Source organism: Capsicum annuum, chromosome 4 (genome assembly GCF_002878395.1).
Source record: "Capsicum annuum cultivar UCD-10X-F1 chromosome 4, UCD10Xv1.1, whole genome shotgun sequence".
Taxonomy (NCBI): Eukaryota; Viridiplantae; Streptophyta; class Magnoliopsida; order Solanales; family Solanaceae; genus Capsicum; species Capsicum annuum.
Window position 1 is genome coordinate 206,317,336 of NC_061114.1, and position 22,800 is coordinate 206,340,135.

Genomic DNA, 22,800 nt, shown 5'->3' on the forward strand with positions numbered 1-22,800 from the left:
AGATCTAATCAATATGGACAAGTTGTTCTTCATCCAATGCTATGGAACTCGGCTTTGGTCATCATGGATCTTTAACATCGATTGCATACGGCTTCTAAGCTTTCGCTTCTCCATATTTCCATAAAAGAGCAGCATATCTTTTGTGGAGTAATCTGGCATCAAGTCCATCATTTGGTACTTGTAATCCATCGCTCAAATACTCGGCATAGGCGGCAACAAAAGGACCGCAATCCCTGCGTTATAAAAAAATAGATAATCCATATCCTGCAGTTCATGCAAGCGTTGTGAAATTTCTGAAATGAAACTAAATCATGACACTTAAACTTACAGGCTACCAATGGTTTGTTGAGCAATTCCATCAACATATTGTACATCAAATGGATTAGCAATTTTATCCCGGTATGCTTTAATCGTCGACCAATCAGTACGAACCTTATGATCCAAAAAGCCACTCATATCAAGGTAAGTAGGCCATATTTTGGCCAGCTTTTGTATCTCAGACGACGGTTCGGAACGTCTCCTTTGCGACATCGAGTCATAAACTCGGATGCGCCTCTCTTTTAGAATGACGACAGCCAATACCCAATGGAATTCATCACCATAATTGATTAGGATGTACACTTCGTCGACCAAATACCAAGGTAAGCTAGCCGAAATGCTAAAACCTTTGATGAAGTTGATTAAGCATTCCTCATTTTGGAAAACTTTCAGCTGCTCTTGACAATATCTATTGTAGGCATTATTGATGTAAACTTTGTACAAACAATTGTCTGTTGTGTATTTGTATTGTTCTTGTGTTTGCAACTTTGCCTTCTTTCAGAGGTAGTAAAATATGACATCGATGTGCTGCACATATTATCAAATATTTTAAATTACGTGATGAAAAAATTAATACACAGATGCAATTAAATAAAGTATTAATTAATAATAATATGTATGGCCATTAAACCTCATCATTCTAGCAAGTTTGGGGTTGTGACATCAAATAGAATCAATTCTTCGTTCCGAGATGTGCAACAACAAAGTCAAACATATCAAAACCAAGACTCGATTCGTTCACTTTGTAGTGCTCGTCATTTTGTTTTCTACATGATGATTTATATGTGTTAATGTCAGGTTCTTATAACAAGAATTGTATAAACCAATGTCCATAAAATTGATTTATGTTCCTGCCGGCATGATGCTTTAACAACCCATCGGCAATCCATTCTGAATAGTCATTGATCAACTGTGTTAGTTTTTTTGGAGCCTCATCCGAGATGTTGAACCCTTCAAACGGGTAATTCTTTCGTTCTCTCAAACTGACAGGCTCCACTTTTTCTTCATCTTTGGAAGCAGTTGATGGATTATTAACTGTCATATTATGCTCTTCAGCAGTAGCTGTGACATCCACCTGGAAATCCAAAATTGTTAATGCTAAGTAGAGATATACAACAAATTTTCCATCTATTGCAACAAATGAGTCTTATGTTGCATCAGATGGATTATCTGTTGGGATAAATTTGAATAGGTAAATCAGAGCAGTACGATAATTTCGAACATATGACCCATCTGTTACAACATAAGACTCATCTGTTGAAATAGATAACGAATTTGATGCAATAGGTTAGACAACAGTTGCAACAGACGTATACATCTGTTTGATAATTTTTAGCAGATGTATCATCTGTTAAAACAGATATGTGCTTGTTTGTTTTTTGAAACAGATGATGTACATTCACCTTCTTCAACTCGTGTTGCTCTTTTGTAGCCCTTGCACACTGAACATCGGTGCAAGACAAAGATAGAGACGTTGCAATCTTGCTTTTTTTTTATGATTGATGAAGCCTTGGAAGTGTCTTTCCTTCTTCTCTTACCCGCCTTGATCTCCAGTGGAGTGTCTGGATATGAAATCCTCTTTGATGGAATGACACCCCTCATAGATGTCATTTCTTTTACAGAAGCAGTTAGTGCATTAATAGAATGAATCACTCCATCGTGTTTCACCTTGCAGTCTTGACATTTGCATGAAGAACATTCACTAGATGCGGCAAAATCTGGAGAAAAATTTGTACAACCATTATGATCATAATCATAATGGCTTGTTATTTCAAAAATGGTAAGAGGAGCATCATTAGCCCCCCCCTCCAAAATTATTTTTCTTTTGATGGTTGTTGCTCCAAACAATTCTATTTTTATTCCATCAACGACCTTAGGATCCGATAAAGTTTGCACAGACCGTAAAGTAAGAAAAAATGGCATCTTCAACTCTCGATTGGTTGGAACAAGCCACGGATGGATAATCTAAAATAAATTAGTACATATATTAAGAATGATGATGAAATCAATTAATCATTAACTAAAACAAAAACTTAATTAGAATTGGACTTACTGCTTCCTTGGGGGGATTGAGAAGATCAAGAAATTTTGCATTTTTATCGATTTTGGCCGACAACCATCTCAGAATTCTTGGACAGGAAACTTCTTCCTGGTAGTTTACTTGTTGTCTCAAATAAGGAATGGCTTCAAATTCCCAAGCCTATAACATAACGCCAATAAATCAAAAGCATTATTGAATAAAAAAATAACGAATCATATCATGATAAAAGAAATATTTACCATGACCCATGTAAAACCATATAAGTTAACTGTTTTTGGCATTAACAGAGTCAACAAATATTCGACAGTCATTTTGAAGCTTTCATAACCCCAAGGATAGTTGTTAAATGCCTCAAGATCCTCAGAGATATTTATTAAATCGAGGCTTATGTTGTTGTTAACGTCTCACGCCCAAAGAACATTATGTACAAACCAAACCAAGAACAATGATTGCTTGTGCTTCTTTGAAAGTCCTTTACCTTTCAACGCTTCAATCAGATTTTATTTTTGAAGCTTGGACCAACAATGGACACCCGGTCATTACGATCACTCAACTTGCCTTTTCTTTTTTTGGGTGTGCGGGGTGCTTTTTTTGGGTCAGAGTAGGTATAACTTGAGAAGGAGAAGGAGGATAACATTTTAGTCCGGTAACTATGGCAAACTCCTCCCAACCAAAACAAACAGGCATGCCATAGTAATTTGTCCACACCTCATCCATCTTATCTTTGTTTTCATACATAAACCTGCGCTTGAGAAGATCATATACCATTTTCATCTGGAAACGAGCATTTTGTCCTCCGGCAAATCAAGATATTGCCCAAAGCAGCTTTTCCTGAAATAAGAATCCAATTTTTATTCTCGAAGTATTTTTCTGAAGGCGTCAAAAGATTTTTCCATGACTGACTTAACCATGAGATCACCCGTTAAATCTGTGGCACTATCGCACTACATTCTCACAGGATAACGATCAATGCTGAAGGTTTTGACCAACTCTTCCACGGAAGGGCTATTAGCATTTGGATCATCTCTTTTAAAAGATTCCTCCTTCCCGTGTTCATTATCTTCTGCTCCTGATTAAAATAACGCTTGTAAAGCAAACTCATAGAGTGGTGGATGTAGCTGAGCTGCTGCACTTGTTCCTTTACTTGGTCTTGATTCGATTTCTTTTCTTTTGGAAGCCATGTTATCTTAAATTAATAGGAACATAATATAGATTATAATTGATTAATGCATAACAGTAATATAAAAGTTCCAACAGACAACTAATCTGTTGCACCAAGTATGTTATCTGTTGCAACATATAACCGACCTGTTGCAACGAATGAGTAATCCGTGGGAACCATAAAAACAGCACTATCTATTACACCTGGTATTTTATCTGATGCAACACATAACTGACCCATTGCAACGGATGAGTAATCCGTTGGAAACCATAAAAATAGATCACTAATCTGTTGCACCAAATATTTTATCTGTTGTAACATATAACCGACCTATTGCAACGGATGAGTAAACTGTTGGAAAGAATAAAAATGGATCACTAATCTATTGCACCAGGTATGTTATCTGTTGCAACAGATAACCGACCTATTGCATGGATGAGTAAATCGTTGAAAAGAATAAAAACAGTCCTAATCTATTGTAAAATGAAGAGTAAACCATTGAAAAGAATAAAAACAGATCACTAATCAGTTATTTGTTGGATCAATATTGTTTAGATTTCTTCCAAACAGAAGAGTCGTATGTCACAACAGATGAATGATCTGTTAGATTGTTCATTTGTTGCATCAGATTTTCATAGTTGCATCAGATTTTTAATCTGTTGTATCAAATTTTCATCTATTGCATCATATGTTTCATCTATTACATCAGATGTTTCAACTATTGCAATACCATTTCTACCAAGACAAACAACAAATCAACCCAGCAACACCAGCATATCATATACACACACACACTAAGAACATCAATTGTGACCAAAAATCACCAACAAATTTGAATCAACAGTACAACAACGAGAAGAAGAAATACAGAAATGTCAGGAATTATGGCTTTATTCAGTCCACATTTCAATACCAGAAGAGTAGTTGGCTCAAGTTCCTCTGTTTCTTCATAATTTTTTACATGTGAAAAAGAAAATTGGAGGACGAAGAACTCGAAGTTGTTGTCGCCGGAGAAGTATTCACGTCGATTGATGGTTGAAAGTCGAAAAGCAACTCGCCCAACTATTTGTCATCGCAGGTTGAAGGGAGAAATTTTGCAGAACTGTTGGTTGGGAGAGAGTTGAGAGAAGCTGGAGAGAGAGAGTGGTTGATTTGGATTGAAGAGGGGTGTGCGTTGGGTTGATTTGTATTTTTTAAAAAATTAGAAAGTTTTGAAAATATTAATCAAGTTCACAATTAACTTAATCAAGTTTCCTAATGATGTTTGACTCTATCTGTTGGTCAATGTCACCAATCCTTTATTCAAGACTTAAAAGACACCTTTCCTTCAATTTTCTCATGTTTCTCTTGAACTGATTCATTTTTGGCATTTTCTTAATTATATATATTCACTGATTTTTTAAGACTTGTTGGTTATGTACCTTTTGAAATGATGACGAACATAGATAAATATGTTAAAAAATTATTATTTTATGTCAAGTTATAGTGGGAAAGGTTGAAAAGGTTGAATTGGATCTCAGTAGTTGTTTTCGTTCAGTACAAATTTTCACACTGGGTTTAGGGCTTGAAGAATCCAAAATTATATATGGTGTCGTGTGGCACTATGAACGTCAGAATTCTACATTTCGTTCAGTACAAATTTTCACACTAGGTTTAGGGTTTGAAGAATCCAAAATTATATATGGTGTCGTGTGGCACTATGAACATCCGCATTCTACATGTGTGTATTGTCAGTTATAAATCTGAATGTTATTTATCATTTAAACATTGCACTGTTTGATCATTTGTTCATTTCAATTACTCACGAATATTGTGAAAGAAACAAAATACTCAAAAAATTCATAAGTAATTGAAACGAATGAATAACAAAAAGAAACATGATTTACTTGATATATGATGTTCAAATTTATAACTGATTATACACAGGTAGAATGTGGGTGTTCATATTGCCACACCACATCACATTTAACTTTGGATTATTCAAGTCATCAACCTCAATATCAAAATTTGCACTAGACAAAAATAACTACTAAGGGGTCGTTTGGTATGAGGTACTAAGGTAAATTATCCCGGGATAAAAAAATAGTCCCGGGATAAACTTTTTTATACATTGTTTGGTTGGCAATACTCGAGATAACTTATTTCGGGACTAATAATAATCCCGGGATAAGTTATACCACATATTTGGTGGTATAAGTTATCCCAAGTTAATTTATCCTTGGATAAAATTATAAATGACAAAAATACCCCCAAACCCTTTTCTTTCCACTTTCTCATATATATATATATATATATATAACCTAGTTTAGGTGTACGCGCCTCGTGCGTGTACCTCACTATAATGTATTTAAACGCTACACTAAATACGGTATTTATTCAAATAGTAAGAGAATTTATTTAATTAGATATATAGTAGTTGTAAATATCAAAGATACAAATGAGGTAGGTGTAAAATATATTGACAACCCCTTAAATTACGGTTGATGTTTTAGAAAGAAAAAATAATCATAATATTTTATATGACTCAAAATTTTGATCATTAATTGTCTATATCATCATAATCATCATTCATCTTCAAGATACCTACAAAATTAGAAAAAAGAAAACTACGAAATCAATGCATCTAAGTAAATTAAATATTACAAAAATATGTTTCTTTGACGTATCTTGGCGACCAAAAAAAATAAGAAAATTCAAATCAAATAATAAAGAATCATTTAAGAACAAAAATAAATATATCTTGTTCCATATGTTCATATTAGATATTACTGTATTTTTCTAAAAGAATTCTCAATTTATAGTAGTTCAAAACTTTTTTCTTCAATAAAGAAATTATATAAATATGATTGATTTTTTAACCCTTTTTAGTTTTTGATAGACTTTTACTTTCCTTTTATTTAATACAAAATAGAGTTCATTTAAAAAAAAATATACGTAGTTCCTAAAAAAGAGGGGGAGGGGGGAATTCGATTTTAGTTGGGTTTGAAGTCCTAAAATTAATTAAATATTATCAAGTAAATAGTAAAAAGATAATGTTATCTAAAGGACAATCTTTTAATGAAGCGCAAAAAGTTCAAATCACTTTTCTAAGGGTCTTCACACTTTTAATTTATTATAGATATAGATTATAGATATAGATATGGATTATAGATTATAGATTATATATATAGATTATATATATATATATATATAGCATTATAGCATTTGAGCATGATTTGAAATTGTTGAGAGGGTGTTTCTTGATCTAAATGTGTTCTTGTGTTTAAGAGAAAGAATTGCATGTGAATTGAGAACTTTGACATGACCACCTTGTACTGTACTACTGAAATGCTTGATAAAGATGAGTTCCTTGCATGTGTTTACATGAGGTTTGAGAAAGAGTTTCTGTGAATTGAATTATTGAAATGGTGGTCCCAAAACTTGTGTTTTGAAAACAGAGATTTACGACAGATTAATAATGGCTCAGAGATGTGACTTGCAAGCCAATAGTATGACGATACCATATGTATTTATGCCATAACAGAGTACGTTTTAAAAGTATGTTTTCAAAGTATATTTTCAGAGCATGTTTTCAGAGTATGTTTTCAGATACTGCATGTTTTGATAGAGTTTTAAAAAGGGGCTTAAATAGGGTTAGGTGGTTACCCGAAGAAGGCGCGAGTTCAAGCAACTCTTAGCCTGAAATCGTATTTGCCAATAGGGGTAGATTATTATTGTACGCTGGCGACAGCCATGTGGCGTAGTAGATTCTGAGACTCCGACCCTTGCGGTACACTTGGGTTGGGGGCTTCGCTGTCGAGTTAATGGCAGTTTCCATATAGCCCATGGAATTTTTTAGAGTTGTAGGGTATACCACCTAGCGCAAAAGTAACACAGATTTCTCAGAGTTGAGATGATTTTTACAGAATCTTTAAAATGCCCATGTGACTTCTTACTATATAATATACTTTTGAACTGTTTTAAATTGCTCTCATATATGTTGATTTATAAATGATTATTTTGGATATGCTCTGCGTACCAGTACATCTGTATTGGACCCCCCTCCCCTTACCTCTCAGGTTCTGAGACTTAATCTAGGGGTCTAGATAAGCAGCAGATAATTCAAACAGCTGATCAAATTGTGCAGTAGTGAGCCTTCTCTATTTCAGAAGGCATGTCTTTTCATATTATGTCACTTATTTTAGTTTTGGTCTACTGAGGGCCTTGTCCCAGTTTCAGACAGTTGTCAGATTTTCATGTAGTAAAGATTTTGCAGACTGAGTCAGATGTTATTTAGATGTAGTTAATTTACAGTTTTCATACTTGTGTTGAATTCAGAATTGACCATGTTTCCATAGAAGATTATGTTTCCGCATCTCTTTTATTATATGAATGTTGTGCATGATTACCAGATAGAGAAGGGCGTTCCGGGCCTTCATGATTCGGGATGTCTGTCATGGTCAGGCCCTCGTTCGGGTCGTGACAGTGCCACATAAGTTGAAATAGAAAAAATATTATAAATCACAATGATCAAAATTTTAAATTATTTAAAAAATATAATTTACTATCGTCGACACAAAACTCTGGACAAGGAGAGTAACATATATTATTCAAAATTACATAAAAAGTATTATAAATTACAATAGTTAACAACTTAAAATATCTAAAAATAATCTAATATGTTATATATTTCAAAATAATTACATGAAAATACTAGAAATCACAATAATTAACAACTTAAAAAATTTAAAAGATATAAAATATTGGTCGACTCTTGAAATTATATTAGTGTCACTGAAATTGGAATAGAAGAAAGGTATTTTAAATCACAATAATTAAAAACTTAAATTATTTAAATATAATTGACTATCAATGCCACAAAAATTTGGACAAGAAAAGTAACGTATATTAATTTGAAAATTATATAAAAAATATTATAAATTACAACAGTTAACAACTTAAATTATCTAAATACATATTAAAATAACATATGTTGAACTCATGCTAGATTTCGAATGAATCCTAGAAAACATATGCAATCCTATTATTAAAAATGTTTATTTAAATATATCAAGATTGAAAAGATAAATAAATATCTTAATGTGGGGCCCTTGTTGACACGGGTCATGCTCCTCTGGTAATAATAATAAAAGAAGCAAAAGGAGAAACAACAAAAGTAAAACAAAAAAGATAAAATCAGCAAATTTAAAAAAAAAAAAAAAAAAGTCAAAGCAAGTTGCACAACTACCGAAATGGCTAAAAAATGAGAGTTTGAAACATGGGTCATTTTCGTGTCGTTTTTTTTTTTTTTTTGGTCAAAAGGCTATTTTTGTCCTTCTCCTTAACTTTTAAAGGACTTTATTTATGAGAAAGCAAGTATGAAGTGATAATTAGCAAATACAAATAGATATAGAATTCAATTTAAAATAAATAAATGATGTGTTGCATGCTTTAACAAAATTTACATATTTAATAGATTTTTGATAAAAAATTATTTTATCTAGGAAAATAAGTTTTTTTTAGACTTATAAAGATGACTTCGTGAAAGTAGAAAAATTATATTCTATAATTCAGATTCATTGAGTCCTTCACTCTTCAATACACCTTGTCTTCGCCCCACCTGTAGCTCCCATCCCTGCTACCCCATACCCCACCTCTCATAATACTTATCTAACTTACATATAAATGATTTTTAAGTAATATTTATTTACATATCGAATATAAGAAAATAAGTAAAACACACATTATTTAAAAAAAAATTAAAATAATATTTTTTTACTAAAAATACAAGTTTGTACCAAGCACACCCAAAAAAAAAAATAAGTATTGTTAAAAAATAATAAATGCTCTGATTGGAAATGAGATCGTAGCTTCAAAATTGCACAAATTTTACTAAAATATAATATATATATATATATATATATATGCACTGTATCTGTTTCATTTTATTTTGCATTTGTTGATTTGATACTCCTATTAATAAGAAGTTATTTACAAAAAAATTATTTATTTATCTCGATAATTATGATTTAAAAGTATATGATTGACAACTATTATATTGTATAGTTACTTAATGATAAAAGTAATATTGGAAGAAATTAAAATAATAAACCTCTCTTTATTTGCTAAAATAATAAGTAAAAAAAAATATTTTTAGTACAAGGGTCAAAAAAAATGAAAAGGGGAGAGAAAAGAGTACTCTCTCAATTCCTTCTTAATTATTTTTTTGACTTGACAAATAACTTTAAAATTTAATATATTAAGAGTAAAACATATAAAATTATCCTTACTAATTATGTTTTAGAAACTTAAGTTTGGTTATGAATACTTTATGTAATTAATTGATAATAATAATAATAATAATAATAATAATAATAATATAAAAATAATTATAAATCTTTCATGATTTACTAAAATAAATAAGTAATAAAAATAATTAATTTTTAATATAAGAAATAAGTAAAAAAAAAATAAGTAATTTAATGAGGAACAAGAAGAGATCTGTGAAAAAAATACTATATATAGTTCAATTACAAAAATTCAAATAAAAATATCATAAAATAAAATAATAATGAGGACAAATGTATGAAAAAAAATTAACATGTGTGGCTATTTAATTACACCAAATACTTTTGTAAATCTAATCCAACATAATACTTTTGTAGATGTTTCTTCAATTGGTGAAAACTTATAAAGTTATTGAAACTTTAATTAGGGGTAGAAAGGCAAAATGGAGTTCCTTGTGAGGATTTAGAAATTAGGTATTTTCTCTTATTATTATTTTCATATAAGAACACTACAAAATTTTGAATAGCTCTTAACTTTTGATTTGGTTGGATAAATAGATCTTTTTGGTATCACTATGACCTTTTTTTTTATATATAACTCATCACTTAAAAGCCTATGTAATTAACCAAATTATCAAAATTGGAGATCCTCTCTTATATGTAGTAGTAAAGTAAAATAATCTTTTCTTGAAAAAATAGTTAAACAATAAAAATTACAAGAAAAAACTAAATAATAATTTCTCATTTCATGACATATGCACCAAGTGCAAATGTCCATATGACAAGAAAAAGGATAAAATAACTTCATCTATCGTCCAAAGTGTTACAATTTTAGAAGATTGAAAATTAATTAAAATTACTATAATAACCTTGTGAGGACTACCAAAAATTGATATTCTCTTATATATATAATATAGTAATAATTTGCCATTACAAACTTTCGCGTACACAATTTATAAAGATCTTTTGGTTAACAATAATAGCAACTAGTAATTTTTTAATATAATCTTTTCATTAGTACAAACAATCTATCCAGCCGAGCATAAATCTTTTTTGTTTTGTAAAATTTAAAATAATAATTTTTTTTACAAAATATAAATTTATAGGTCTAATTCTCTATTTTAAAAAGTTGACCTCAATCATCGTTTTTTTAGAATTTGAGATTCAAGAGATGAAATTACATGTCCAAATATTTATCTAAAAATTACACAAATACACAACTTATATTTTCAATATTACAAAAAATCTAACTCCCTAAACATATTACAAAAATTCCACATATACACAGAATGCAATATTTATTTCATCTCATGTCCAAACGCCTACTAAGTAGGAAGGAAAGGAGGAGAAATTGTGGCATACTATTAGCATGTGAGCATCTGCGTTCATTCTAAGAGGTACCTGCTACCTCCCACCAACACATATATCCAAAAATTCCAAAGAAATTAATTAGTACTTTTGCTTCCACAAGATTCTGAACCTAAGATATCAGGATATTCTCAACCAAATCCTTCACCTCTTTTACCACTGAAAACCCTAGAGTGAAAAACAAACAAAAAAAAAAGGTACCAGGATCCTCAACCACATCTTTTACCTCTTTTACCACTGAACAACACCCTAGAGTGAAAAACAAAAAAAAAAAGTGCAATATCCACTCCAAATGTTGGTTAAACTTGAAAACAAGAGAATTTGACACAAATAAATTGAGATAACGGGACTATAATGTCCAGAATTTTGAGGGAGTATAATGTCCAGAATTTTCAAATAATCACGAGTGCCCGACACCCACTGTCCAATACAACATCCTTCTTTTCGTTTTACATTTTTTTAACGATCTCAATACTCATTTTGATGTTATCTCCGTTGGTTTTTGCTCATATAGCTCTGGTTGTCGTTTGATAAAACCTTTTCTTTTGCAACAACACACCAGCCTGTGTTTGATAAACTTTTTGTCTTTCTTTTGGGATAGAGAAGAACAAAATAGCATCGACTCGGTGGGCCTGAATCTAAGCTAAGAATTTCATCAAGTGTTAAGAGAGAGTTCAGCTTCACTGTCCAACAAACTAAACTCTACCTCTTTAATAAAATGTGATGAATAAGATTGTAATACAATGCTTCTGTACCTCACTACCTAGCAACAGATGTCCTTCATTCCACTTTGAGAACAATCTTCATGAACTCGTACACGAAGTAGCTTATGGAGGCTGAAGGTAACACCTGAAGATTCAGAACATGACAAGTGAGAAAGGGGAAGTCTTAATAGTAACAGAGATTTGAAAAGAAAATGAATTCAAACAAACCCTCGATATATGCTTGAAATTTTGAATAATATAATCTTATATATAGAGAGAGAGATGTATATGTATGCATGTATATGTAGATGCAAATGTATGCATATACATGCACATGTATATAGGCTTAAGTCATCGACAGGCACTTAAAGTTATCCCGAAAATTCACTTAGACCCCTCAACTAAGGCCTGTACCTATCAGGCACCTCAAGTGTTAAAATAGGTACCTATCATGCACAAAATGCTGATTTGGCAAGGACTATCCTTGGACACGTGAATAGTAGAAAAAATAATATTTTACTTTTTTTAATTAAAAAATCTACACTTAAATTATTTTAGTAATATATCTTTTTAATAATAACAATTTTTTTAATTTCTTTTTGTTTAAAAAGCCCCAGCCTCCTTCCACCCCCGCCCCACCACCACCACTTGCTCGTGTCTTCTTCTGAAGCAACAAGAAGCCATTGAAGATGGCTTCTTCAATGGAGAAACTCCAGCCATTAATTTTAAGCAACAAAATGGAGAAACTCCATCACCAATAAAATCAGCAACTCCATTAACAACGATAAAATCACTAATCAATCTTCACCATTATAGGGATAGCCATGGATACCTTCCTTCTTCAACTTCTTTTCTATCATCTTTGGCCACCACCAGTGAACAACACTTTCCCAATAAAAAAGGCCACCAAAATCCCAATTGTTGCACCAATTAGCATTGCAATTGTTCTTTTAAGTGTGCTTTCAGTTGTGGCCCAACAATATTACATGATGGGGGTGAATGTTATCTAAGATGGATGTTGTCGTAGAAATATCATTTTGAATCAATGGGAATTAGCTAAAAATAGAATCAAATGTTCTGTATGAGCGATGCCAATTAGTTGGAATTGAGGCTAACTGTTCTTAAAGAGTTAATGTCCATGTATATGTGTGTGTGTGTGTGTGAAAATGAGGGGCGGGGGAGGGGGGAGAAGACGACGACTGGGTTGGGTGGGGGGGTGTTTTTTTCCTTTTTTTTTTAATTTTTTAATTAAGAAATTATTATTAAATGATAATTAAATATAATTATTTTTTTTGCCACGTGTTTTCTCTAATTGGTTAATTTTGCCACATCAGGCGAGTGTACTGCACACACTCTATGCCTGTTGCTGATTAGGCCAAAAAGGCCTGATTGGATCAAAATTCGGGTGGGTTAGGGACCTGATACGTACAGGCCTTAGTTGAGGGTCTAAGTGAATTTTCGAGACAACTTTAAGTGTCTGCCGATGACTTAAGCCATCTATATATATATATTTATATGTCATATATATAGAGATACATACATACATATATATATATATACACACACATGTATGTATGTATGTATATATAGAGAGAGAGATATAGATATAGATATATAGATACATATACATGCATGTATGTATATATACATATACCAATGAACTGTAGTAGGAGCTTTATTAAATCCATTGAATTCGGAATACGGTATATATATATAGATACATATACATGTATGTATGTATATATACATATACCAATGAATTGTGTAGTAGGAGCTTTATTAAAACCATTGAATTCGGAATATGGTAAAGTAGCTCCTGAGTGGGGAACTACTCCTTTGATGGGTGTTGGCAATGGCCTTATTTGCGGTATTTCTATCTATTATTTTGGAGATTTATAATTACATATACATGTACGTATGTATACATGTACGTATGTATAAATGTATGCATACATGTACGTACGTATATATATATATATGTATACATGTACGTATGTATATATGTATGTATGTATATATATATATATTGAAGTCACTTGAACCGAAATATGACAATGGCATGGTTACATAGGTACTGGTACCTGTAGTAAACTAGGGATTAGTCCTGCATATAGAGCTGGAACTCCTCCATGTTCAACAATCTGCGCACAAGTTGCCAAGGCACTCAGTTTAGATGCTCGGCCTTGTAATTGAAGTTGCCTTCTAATGACCTCAAATGGATAGGTTGCGGCTTCAGCACAAGCACCAGCTATAGCACCATGAAGTAAGGTCCTCATAGGTCCCAACTCAAGCTGGTCAAAAGCATTGAGCTCTGCTCCTTGTTGCTTCATATACTCTATTCTTTTTCTGCCTTCAGGTGAATGCAAATAAGCTGATTTTAATATGTCGTATACACCATAAAAAACAGCAGCTGCTGGGGCCATACTCAAAATGGAGGGTACTAGTCCCTTATAAAGAGAGAAGAATCCTTCAGTTCTGATCACGTGTTGGAAAGCTCCAACCACACCACCCAAGGCTTCTCCACCCCGTGCCACTAACTTGGTCCTGATCTGAAAGGCTTAAAATTATCAGACAAGATTGGAAATAAGCAGAAGCCAGCAAATTAACTTCCCCAACCATTAGGAGGATAATCGATCTGATAAGGACATCATCAAGAAAAAGGAAAAATCAATCTAACAAGGACATCAGATGATGTGAACACGTTACACATTCATATTTATTAAAAACAAAAGATTGTTATGCATTCTTACAGAAGACTTCAGCGCAGCTGCTTTTATTTTCAGATCAGAGACATAAAAAACCATGTACTAAAACCAGGCCTTTGATGCTAATGGTTGACAGAATATCATTCTATGCACAAATTCAAACATGTACTATGTTATATTGGAAGCAAGTGTCAGACCTGAAAGATAAGGGAGAAACTAGTTTGGCCCATATTAACAATAACAGACAATATCCAGCACCCATTTTTATTTGCTGGTTCCCTGATGAAGCTTAAATTGCTCTATTCTTCCATCTCTTTCCTTGTTTTTCTCTTGGACGAAGCTGCTGAACTAAATCTTTCTTCTTTTTTCTGATCAGTAGCCACTGTACTAAATTTTATATAGGGAATTTTGCTCCTTTGCCCTGCCATGTATGCCATTTTCAGTTGAGACCCTTCTATTATTTGATTTAGAAAAAAAAAAAAACTAAATCCTCAACTTCTCAACAAAGTTTTATTCTAATCCTAAATGACACATTAAAATTCTAGATTCTTAGTTTTATTATATTCTTTATTCCAAAAGTTCTTCCCATCTTTCAGCACCGTATGCATATCAATAAATAGTAAAAACAAAAAGGGGTGCTTAAGGGTCTTCTAGTCATGCTTCACAATGATGTGCTTAATAGCGTGTGTTCTTGCTCGGGAATTAGTTTGCTTGAGGACGAGAAAAGTTTTAGGGGTCGTTTGGTAGAGTGCATTAGAAAATCTAATGCATGCACTAGCTTTGTATATTTACCTTGTTTGGTACACTTTTTCAACCTATGTATAACTAATGCAACATTAGTTATATACTCTATTGGTATTAAGAGGTGTATTACTAATACAAGGAAATCCACGATATTAGTAATGCAATCGGTTCTAATGCATGCATTAGCATGGTTAAAAACATATTGTCTCTCCTTTTCTATATGCTTTCCACCATATTAGTATTTTTGTAAACAAACTTTTTAAAAAAAAACATTATGCAATACATGCTATTTTAATATACCAAACCGAACACCACATAAAAAAAATCTCAATATAACTAATATAAGCATTACTAGTACTAGCATTACTAATGCAAGCATTACTAACACACCATATTTTGCATTATTTTTATACATCCTACCAAACAACCCCTTAAAGTTTGCAGAAGTTGATAAGGGTGTATTAATCATCAAACTCTTTGTCCACAGCCCGAGGCTCTCCTCAAGCACTGGCCCACCTTACCAGACCTCTTCTTTTTTTGTAAGGTCCCACCTTCCCTGGTCCTTTCTGCCACTAATTGGCTTTCCTTCCCCTTGTCACACCCAACTCACCAAGAAAACTAAGAACACAAAAAAATAACTCATCAGAAGATGAAGCAGATACAGCGCAACTACCGAATGATTCCATTCAACTGTAAAATATACGAGAAATAGGACAGTCTATAACAACAATAACATACCTAGTGTACCCACAAGAGAAATAGGACAGTCATGGATCCAAAATGAGATAGGTACATGATTATTAACACTTGAAGATAGAGGATCAAAAACATCAATCTACTTTCCTCCAATTCCAGAACTAATTGTTTCATATAAAGAATCTCTTGTTTTACGGTTGCTGAATTTCCAATGCAAATCAAACTCTCTAACAAAAACATGTCTCCATTCTACTGGAAGTAACCTATTATCTATGAATGACACAGACCAAACAGACAAGCAGCTAGAATTTTGCAGAACTTAAACCAAAAAATTATGTGACAAAATACCTCTATTTTAACTGCACATGTTAGGCCTCTTTTTGTATTTAATTTGTATTGGCAGCCTTCCTTGTTGGATTGCTCAAGGGTGAGAAATTGTATCGAAGGAAAGGAGGAACTATGAGCAACATAAAAGAATGTCTATGAAAGACTAGAAAAGAGTTCTCTTCTTTTCCTTTTCTCTTGCTATTTGTGGATTAAAAAATTTAGTAGTAAAGAAAGAAAACAATTACACAGAATAATGGTACTAGAAAAAAAAGTTCTTAAATTTGACAGTTTTAAGTGCTTAGATCAAAATGCAAATTAATGCACTGACAATTATATGTGCTTATAGATGAAATAGATGGGTTTAGTTAAAGGTTGTAAATATCAAAAGGATAAAAAATGCAATTTTCCATCTCTCATAACTCATGACTTACAGTGTCTAGTGGTAAGCACATTACAGTAGCAGTCACTCCAGCTGCGGCACCAGCAACAAACCGTTCGGCGTTAGTAGTTTCTTCATTTCCTGATAATCTTAGGAGTTGCTTTCTGTATGTGTCAAAAGCACAAAAATTAACCGCCTTAAAAGGAGCAGTACGAAGGATATTCACCAAGTTCCCTTTCCAAAAGCCTCTCAAGCCTTGAGTAGCTGCAATTGTTTTGACGAGCTCCACTAGGTGCTTCTGTTCACCACGAACTATATATTCCAGCTTTAATCTTTCAAGTGGAGCAACAACAGTTCTGATAAAACAAGACTTATTCAAACAGAATTGATGGAAAAGATAATTGTAAGCAGAAACTGAGTTCAAGATCGACGCGAAGTTAACTACTTCAGAAGAAACTTCGAAAGCATGATCTATCTAAAATTTAAGAATAGAAGGATAAACTAGACTATCTTTTACCAATTTTACTATTTTAACAAATGTCAATTAATCAAATATAAAGCAGTTAATAGGGAGGAGATTAGACATGACATGGACCAGCTCTAACTTACCGAGGACATGACCCTGGATAGGAAGTTGTGGAGGAGGCGAATTAGGGTAGAAGGTTAGTATGAGCGTAGGATGCCGTATTACTTGTTGTATCTTGTTTTGGTATTATTGGATATGTTGATTTATATTGTATCTTGTTCTTTTACTATTCATTGTCTAGATTGTTTTAATTTGAGCCGGGGGTCTATCGGAAACAAACTCTCTATCTCACATCTGAGGTAGTGGTAATATACTGGGTACGTTGTTGTTGAAAGAAGTTAAGTTTTACAATTAGTTGTTGACTCTGGACATCGCAATGTTAGAGAGAAAATGGAATAGAGAACAAGGAATTGGAGGCGTATGGAGACTCAAAAAAAGTGTACGAAGATTCAAAAAGAATGAAGGGGCAAATTAACCGGGAGTGGATGGACCAGCCCTTATTCCAAAAAAGAAAAAATGAATGGACCAGCCCTCTCTCTCCTTTATATAAAGCTCTGAATTGTTTCAGAATAACAATCATTTCCAAAATTTCATCTTGGTGCAAATTGCAGAAAACTGCAAAAGATGATAAAGGCAATTTGTAAGCTGCAAATATTTACTTACCAAAACGAGGGAAATATCTTTAACTCAAGGATTACAAAATCTAAATTCTTTGTATTCAGAACAGTATGATTAAGAATAAGTTAAAAACTTGAGCATAAGGAATATCTAGAAGCTTAATCCAAATTAAAGGATTTAATAGGAAGTATTCAGATCATAATTGTTTTAGGTCAAAACGTGATGTTCCACTTTTCATTTTTGAGTGTCTTGTTTAATTTTTAGAAAAGATTTAAACCCAAGGCTCAATCTTTCACTTCAGGAGTAAGGAAAAACAAATGTAATCTAAGCAAGACGCCCTAAAATTCCATTCCATAGGGAAGGAAGACCTACTGAATAAGTCTCCAATCAATCGTAGGTGAGTGAGAAAATGGATTTGCCTCTTTCATTTAGTGCCTATTGTCGAATCGGACGCTTAACCCCCGACCCCAGCTACTGGGGGATTTTATAGGACGTATTCAGATATAACTGTTTAGGTCAAAACATGATGTTCCTCTTTTCATTGAGTGTCTTCTTTGACTTGGGAAAAGATTTAAACCCAAGGCTCAATCTTTCACTATTCAGAAGTAAGGGAAAGCAAAAGTGATGCAAGCAAGACACCTTGGAATTCCATTCCGTATGGAAGGACGACCTACTGAATAAGTCTCTAAACAATCTTAGGCGGGTGAGAAAATGGATATGCCTCTTTCATTTAGTGTCCCCCACCCCCAAATATGAAGGAGGGGGGGGTTAGGTGATGTTCCTCTTTTCAATTTGAGTGTCTTGTTTGACTTTCAAAAAGATTTAAACCCCATCTCCTGTCTTCAAGCAAAAAAAAAGAGAGAAGAGAATAACACTAAACAACAATGATTTTTATATGGTCATAGCATCGTAGAAATATGGATTACTTTATGAGTAACATGTCGCACTTCTTGTGTAGAAGTTTACTTCTGATTCATCTATATGTTGGATTGAAGTGTAGAAAGTGTGTCAAACCAAAAAGTTATGCTTTTATTTCAAGAAGATGGACGTTAAGCTGACAAGATCCAAGAAAAATAAAACAATATTCATCTAAAAGGAAAGTAACTGCAAAGTGAGACAAAGGTTCAAAGTTTGAGCAAAATGGATAACCATGCAAGCCTTAAAACATTGATTTATGACTTAACAGAAAATAGGCCTTTGATTGTGAAAAGAAAGCCCAAGACGAGGGAGGATAACCTAGTAAAAAGGACCACTACCTCAATGAGGTTGGGGTTTCGAGTCACCAAGGGAACAAAATAGGGAAAGGGCCACTGTTTACTCCTGGATTGGGGAGCTTCGAAAGAAGGTAAGACCAGACACCACATCATATCCAAATGCTTCATTTGACATTTTTTACCTTAAAACAACAACAGAGGCATAACTAGACCCATGACATTTTCATTCGTAACAGCAACATAGTGATGTCGGATTATCTAAAGTAAGTATGTCCACATTCTGACTTGTTTGACATTGATCCTAATTCTTTTTACTTTTATTAAGCTATCTTGATTAACCATTACGGTTTCTTACCTCAAGGCAGAAAACTATCACGATAAATCTCCAACAAGACTCGTCCATTTCCCAGCACTTATACATGTGGACAACGGTTTACAGAAACTATTCCATTACATGGCATTTTTTTCCACATCCACAAAATCACAGTTTATCCATATCCTAAACTGAAATTTCAGGCCTCTGAATTAATTGTTTTCTGCAAAAGGAACTCAACCCCTTTCTACCTCATATTCATCCTTTCTATCTCATATTCACAGTTTTTTCCTATCATATATTTGAAACTTCCTGGCACAGTCCTTGTTTCTTAGCTTCCAACTTTCAAGTGCAAGTAAAGAAAGATATGGCGGTGTTGTAGATAGGGTCAACTGGGCATCTGCATGTCTAGAAGGTTTCACAGACAACCAACACCAAGAGAGCCGGTCGACTCCCATTAAAACAAATAAGCCAGTTTATACATTCTTTTGCAGTAATAGTTGTGAAAATTTTAATTTGCTTTTTCTGTTCACACTTAGTTTTTCTGTACTTATTTATGAGGCCAAAACATACGAATGCACAAAACCTGGGAAAATCTCCTAAGTGACACTGCCCACTTAATCAGCAAAAAAAGACTAGAAAATGGAATCCTAACAGTGGGTCAGTAATGCCCTGGGGCATTTTAATTTTTCCCTTACATAATGTTAAAAGAACTCGTCATCTAGCTCCCTGATCATTGTACTTTATTTTGAAATGTGTGCAAGGAAGAAAGAAGGTAAACTGCAGATAGCAAGCAGTTTTACCTCAAAGGCAATATGGGAAATTCCCTACCACAGTTTAAGAATAACATAGGAGATCAAGTGCAAGGAAGCAAAAAGAAAAGTCAGCTATGTAATAATTCTTCCAGGCTATAAATCTGTCCGCAGTGCTTCTTGTTTTTTGTCCACAAAACATCTGTCATTGTTCTGCTGACTAGACCCGAAACAATTATGGAGTTGCTCAACATATATAGAAGTTATGCATCCTGCTCTACTCAGCGAACACCAAAGTAATCAATCATCAATCAACTACGCATTAACCAACCAGCTGGATCGGCTATATATATCTTCTACATCTGTTACATTTACATTAACCAAAATGCTCCTAGCAAACACCACATCAAATTTTAGTGAAATAAAAACTAAGTTTTAAGTAAGACCATGAATGAACTTCCATATGCACTGTTCCAAGTTCCAACTATTAAGACTCTCTCAGACTAGCTATAATTTCTTGCTGAAGTTGCACGGCTGAGGTGCTAAATCCTTGAGATTTTGAGTTCTAATTTTCCTGAAAGTACGATAACTATTTATGATTACTGCACCCCTTCCTCTCAAGAAAATAAATACTTCTCCCGTTATATAGGTACTTTTAAGCTGTAACTAATGCATTTGATTGTTTTGATCTGGAATCTCCCTAACAGTGGAATTCCTTGTATTATGACACTCCACTCGAAAGAAGACAAAGTCCCTTCGAAGACTAAGAAATTACAATGACCCAACGATCTATACAGATACGAACAACATCAATTAGCGAAAACCATAAGCAGTAATTTCCTTTTCTTCAATCCATAACTTTTACAGAGGAAAATTATTCCCACGTCACAAAGAAGGTTAGTAGGTAGTAGTGCGTTGTCTAGCTATCCGTCCATACTAGTAGTCGTGGTATTGCTCTTGTAGTTTCTTGTCCTTTTCTTTCTATAGTTTCTTGTACTTAGATTATCATATTAATTTGTTGTAGTTACCGCTCTATGTGCTTTGTTATGCTTTCACTTCCGTTACTTCTTTTTGAACTATTTTTCCTTGAGCCAGGGGTCTACTATCACTGAGGAAGGGGTAAGGTCTGCATAGACTCTAACCTCCCAAGATCCCACTTTGTGAGAGTACTACACTGGGTATGTTGTTGTTGTTGTTGTTGTTGTCACGAAGAACAGAAAAACTCTCTCCTCTACATTCAAAATTCAATCACAACTTGCCAAATGGCACTTACAACATTTGAACATAAAATCCATAAAATATAATACACCTAATATTAGGATATCAGCAACAAATTTCCAATAACGAATTTGAAATTCAAGTAAACAAACAGGCTACAACAACAACATATCCAATGTAATCCCACAGTACGTAGACTTTACCCATACCTCGTGAAGATAGAGAGGCTATTTTCAAAAGACACTCAGCTCAAGTACAGCAAATCAAAGTATTTACGAAAAAGGGAAAACGACAATGAAGACAATACGGGAGAAAAACACTAACCTTGACACCATGGCAGCAACTGCTCCGGCCCACAAATGTTTACTAGTGTTCACTGCACCACGTCGTCGTAAACCAATATTCCGCTTCCTCACATCTCCGTTGCCTTCACTGTTCTCCTTCACCTTTGAACTCTCATCTCCATTACTCAACAAACATTCACTAGTATTCTTCTTAACTGACAAACTCAAACACAAGAATTTACCCCCAAAATTGACACGAATTGGTCTCCGTCGACGATGGCGACAAATGGGAGAATGTAACTCACTAGAATCATCAATTGACGAAACTTTAAGAAAATTAGTGGTTGTAATTGAGGAAGGAATTAATGGGTCAAGAAATAATCCACCAGAAAACAAAATTGTATCTGGATTTTCTACAATAGTTTGACTTTCTAAATGTTTAAACCAGATATTATGAAGTCCTGTCATTCGTAAATTCTTCTAAGCAAAGTGAAGATAAGGAGACACTTTGTTGAAATCCTTTGGCATTTAATGGGATAATGGAAGGGGAAATGGCGGTCACCTTTGCTTATGTCGCCGCAGTGAGCGGCTTTCAAGCTTGTTGATTATTTTTTGTGTGGTATCAATGTACACCATTATTATACTCCGGGGAAAACATCATTATTATTGAACTATAATGCAGGCCCTATATTCTCCGTTTGAACAACTAAATCTGCTTAGATGTGTCAGTATACCAGAATTAGGGTCTTTGGAAAGGCATTTTACAATTGAATTTGTATAATTATCTAGGCAAATTTTAGTAGCTCTGACTGTTAGCTGCGTAATTTTTAATTATTAGTGATTGGTTGATTTTTTATCTTGTAATTTCCTGGTTATGTTTCCTTTCTTTACCTTCGATTACTAAATAGTATAGTGTAACTACTAATTGATGTGTGATCGCATAACTATAATTAAATAATTAAATGTTTTAATGTTTAAAAGTTAAAAAGTTGATTGTCAAACGATAAACATTCATGTTTGACAAATATATGTCCACACAAAAATATTACTCTATTAAATTTTATCAACCAGTAAATATTCGAGGTATATATTATTTTTTAAAATCTAGTTACTACTATATATATGCGCGTGAGTGGGCGGCTGGAAGCAGACAGCTGATGCTTGT

General features: G+C 33.3%; 1 protein-coding gene across 1 annotated transcript; it reads right to left on the reverse strand.

Annotated features, from left to right (window-relative positions):
• Positions 1 to 11,410: 11,410 nt before the first annotated feature.
• On the reverse strand, positions 11,411 to 22,389 carry LOC107867512 (probable mitochondrial adenine nucleotide transporter BTL3). The gene is made up of 4 exons (XM_016713783.2): positions 21,676 to 22,389; positions 16,763 to 17,066; positions 13,941 to 14,408; positions 11,411 to 12,004 (listed from the first exon to the last, which is right to left on the reverse strand). Exons 1-4 carry the CDS (start codon positions 22,101 to 22,103, stop codon positions 11,936 to 11,938), a joined length of 1,269 nt encoding a protein of 422 aa, XP_016569269.2. The 5' UTR covers positions 22,104 to 22,389; the 3' UTR covers positions 11,411 to 11,935.
• Between the last annotated feature and the right edge of the window lie 411 nt (positions 22,390 to 22,800).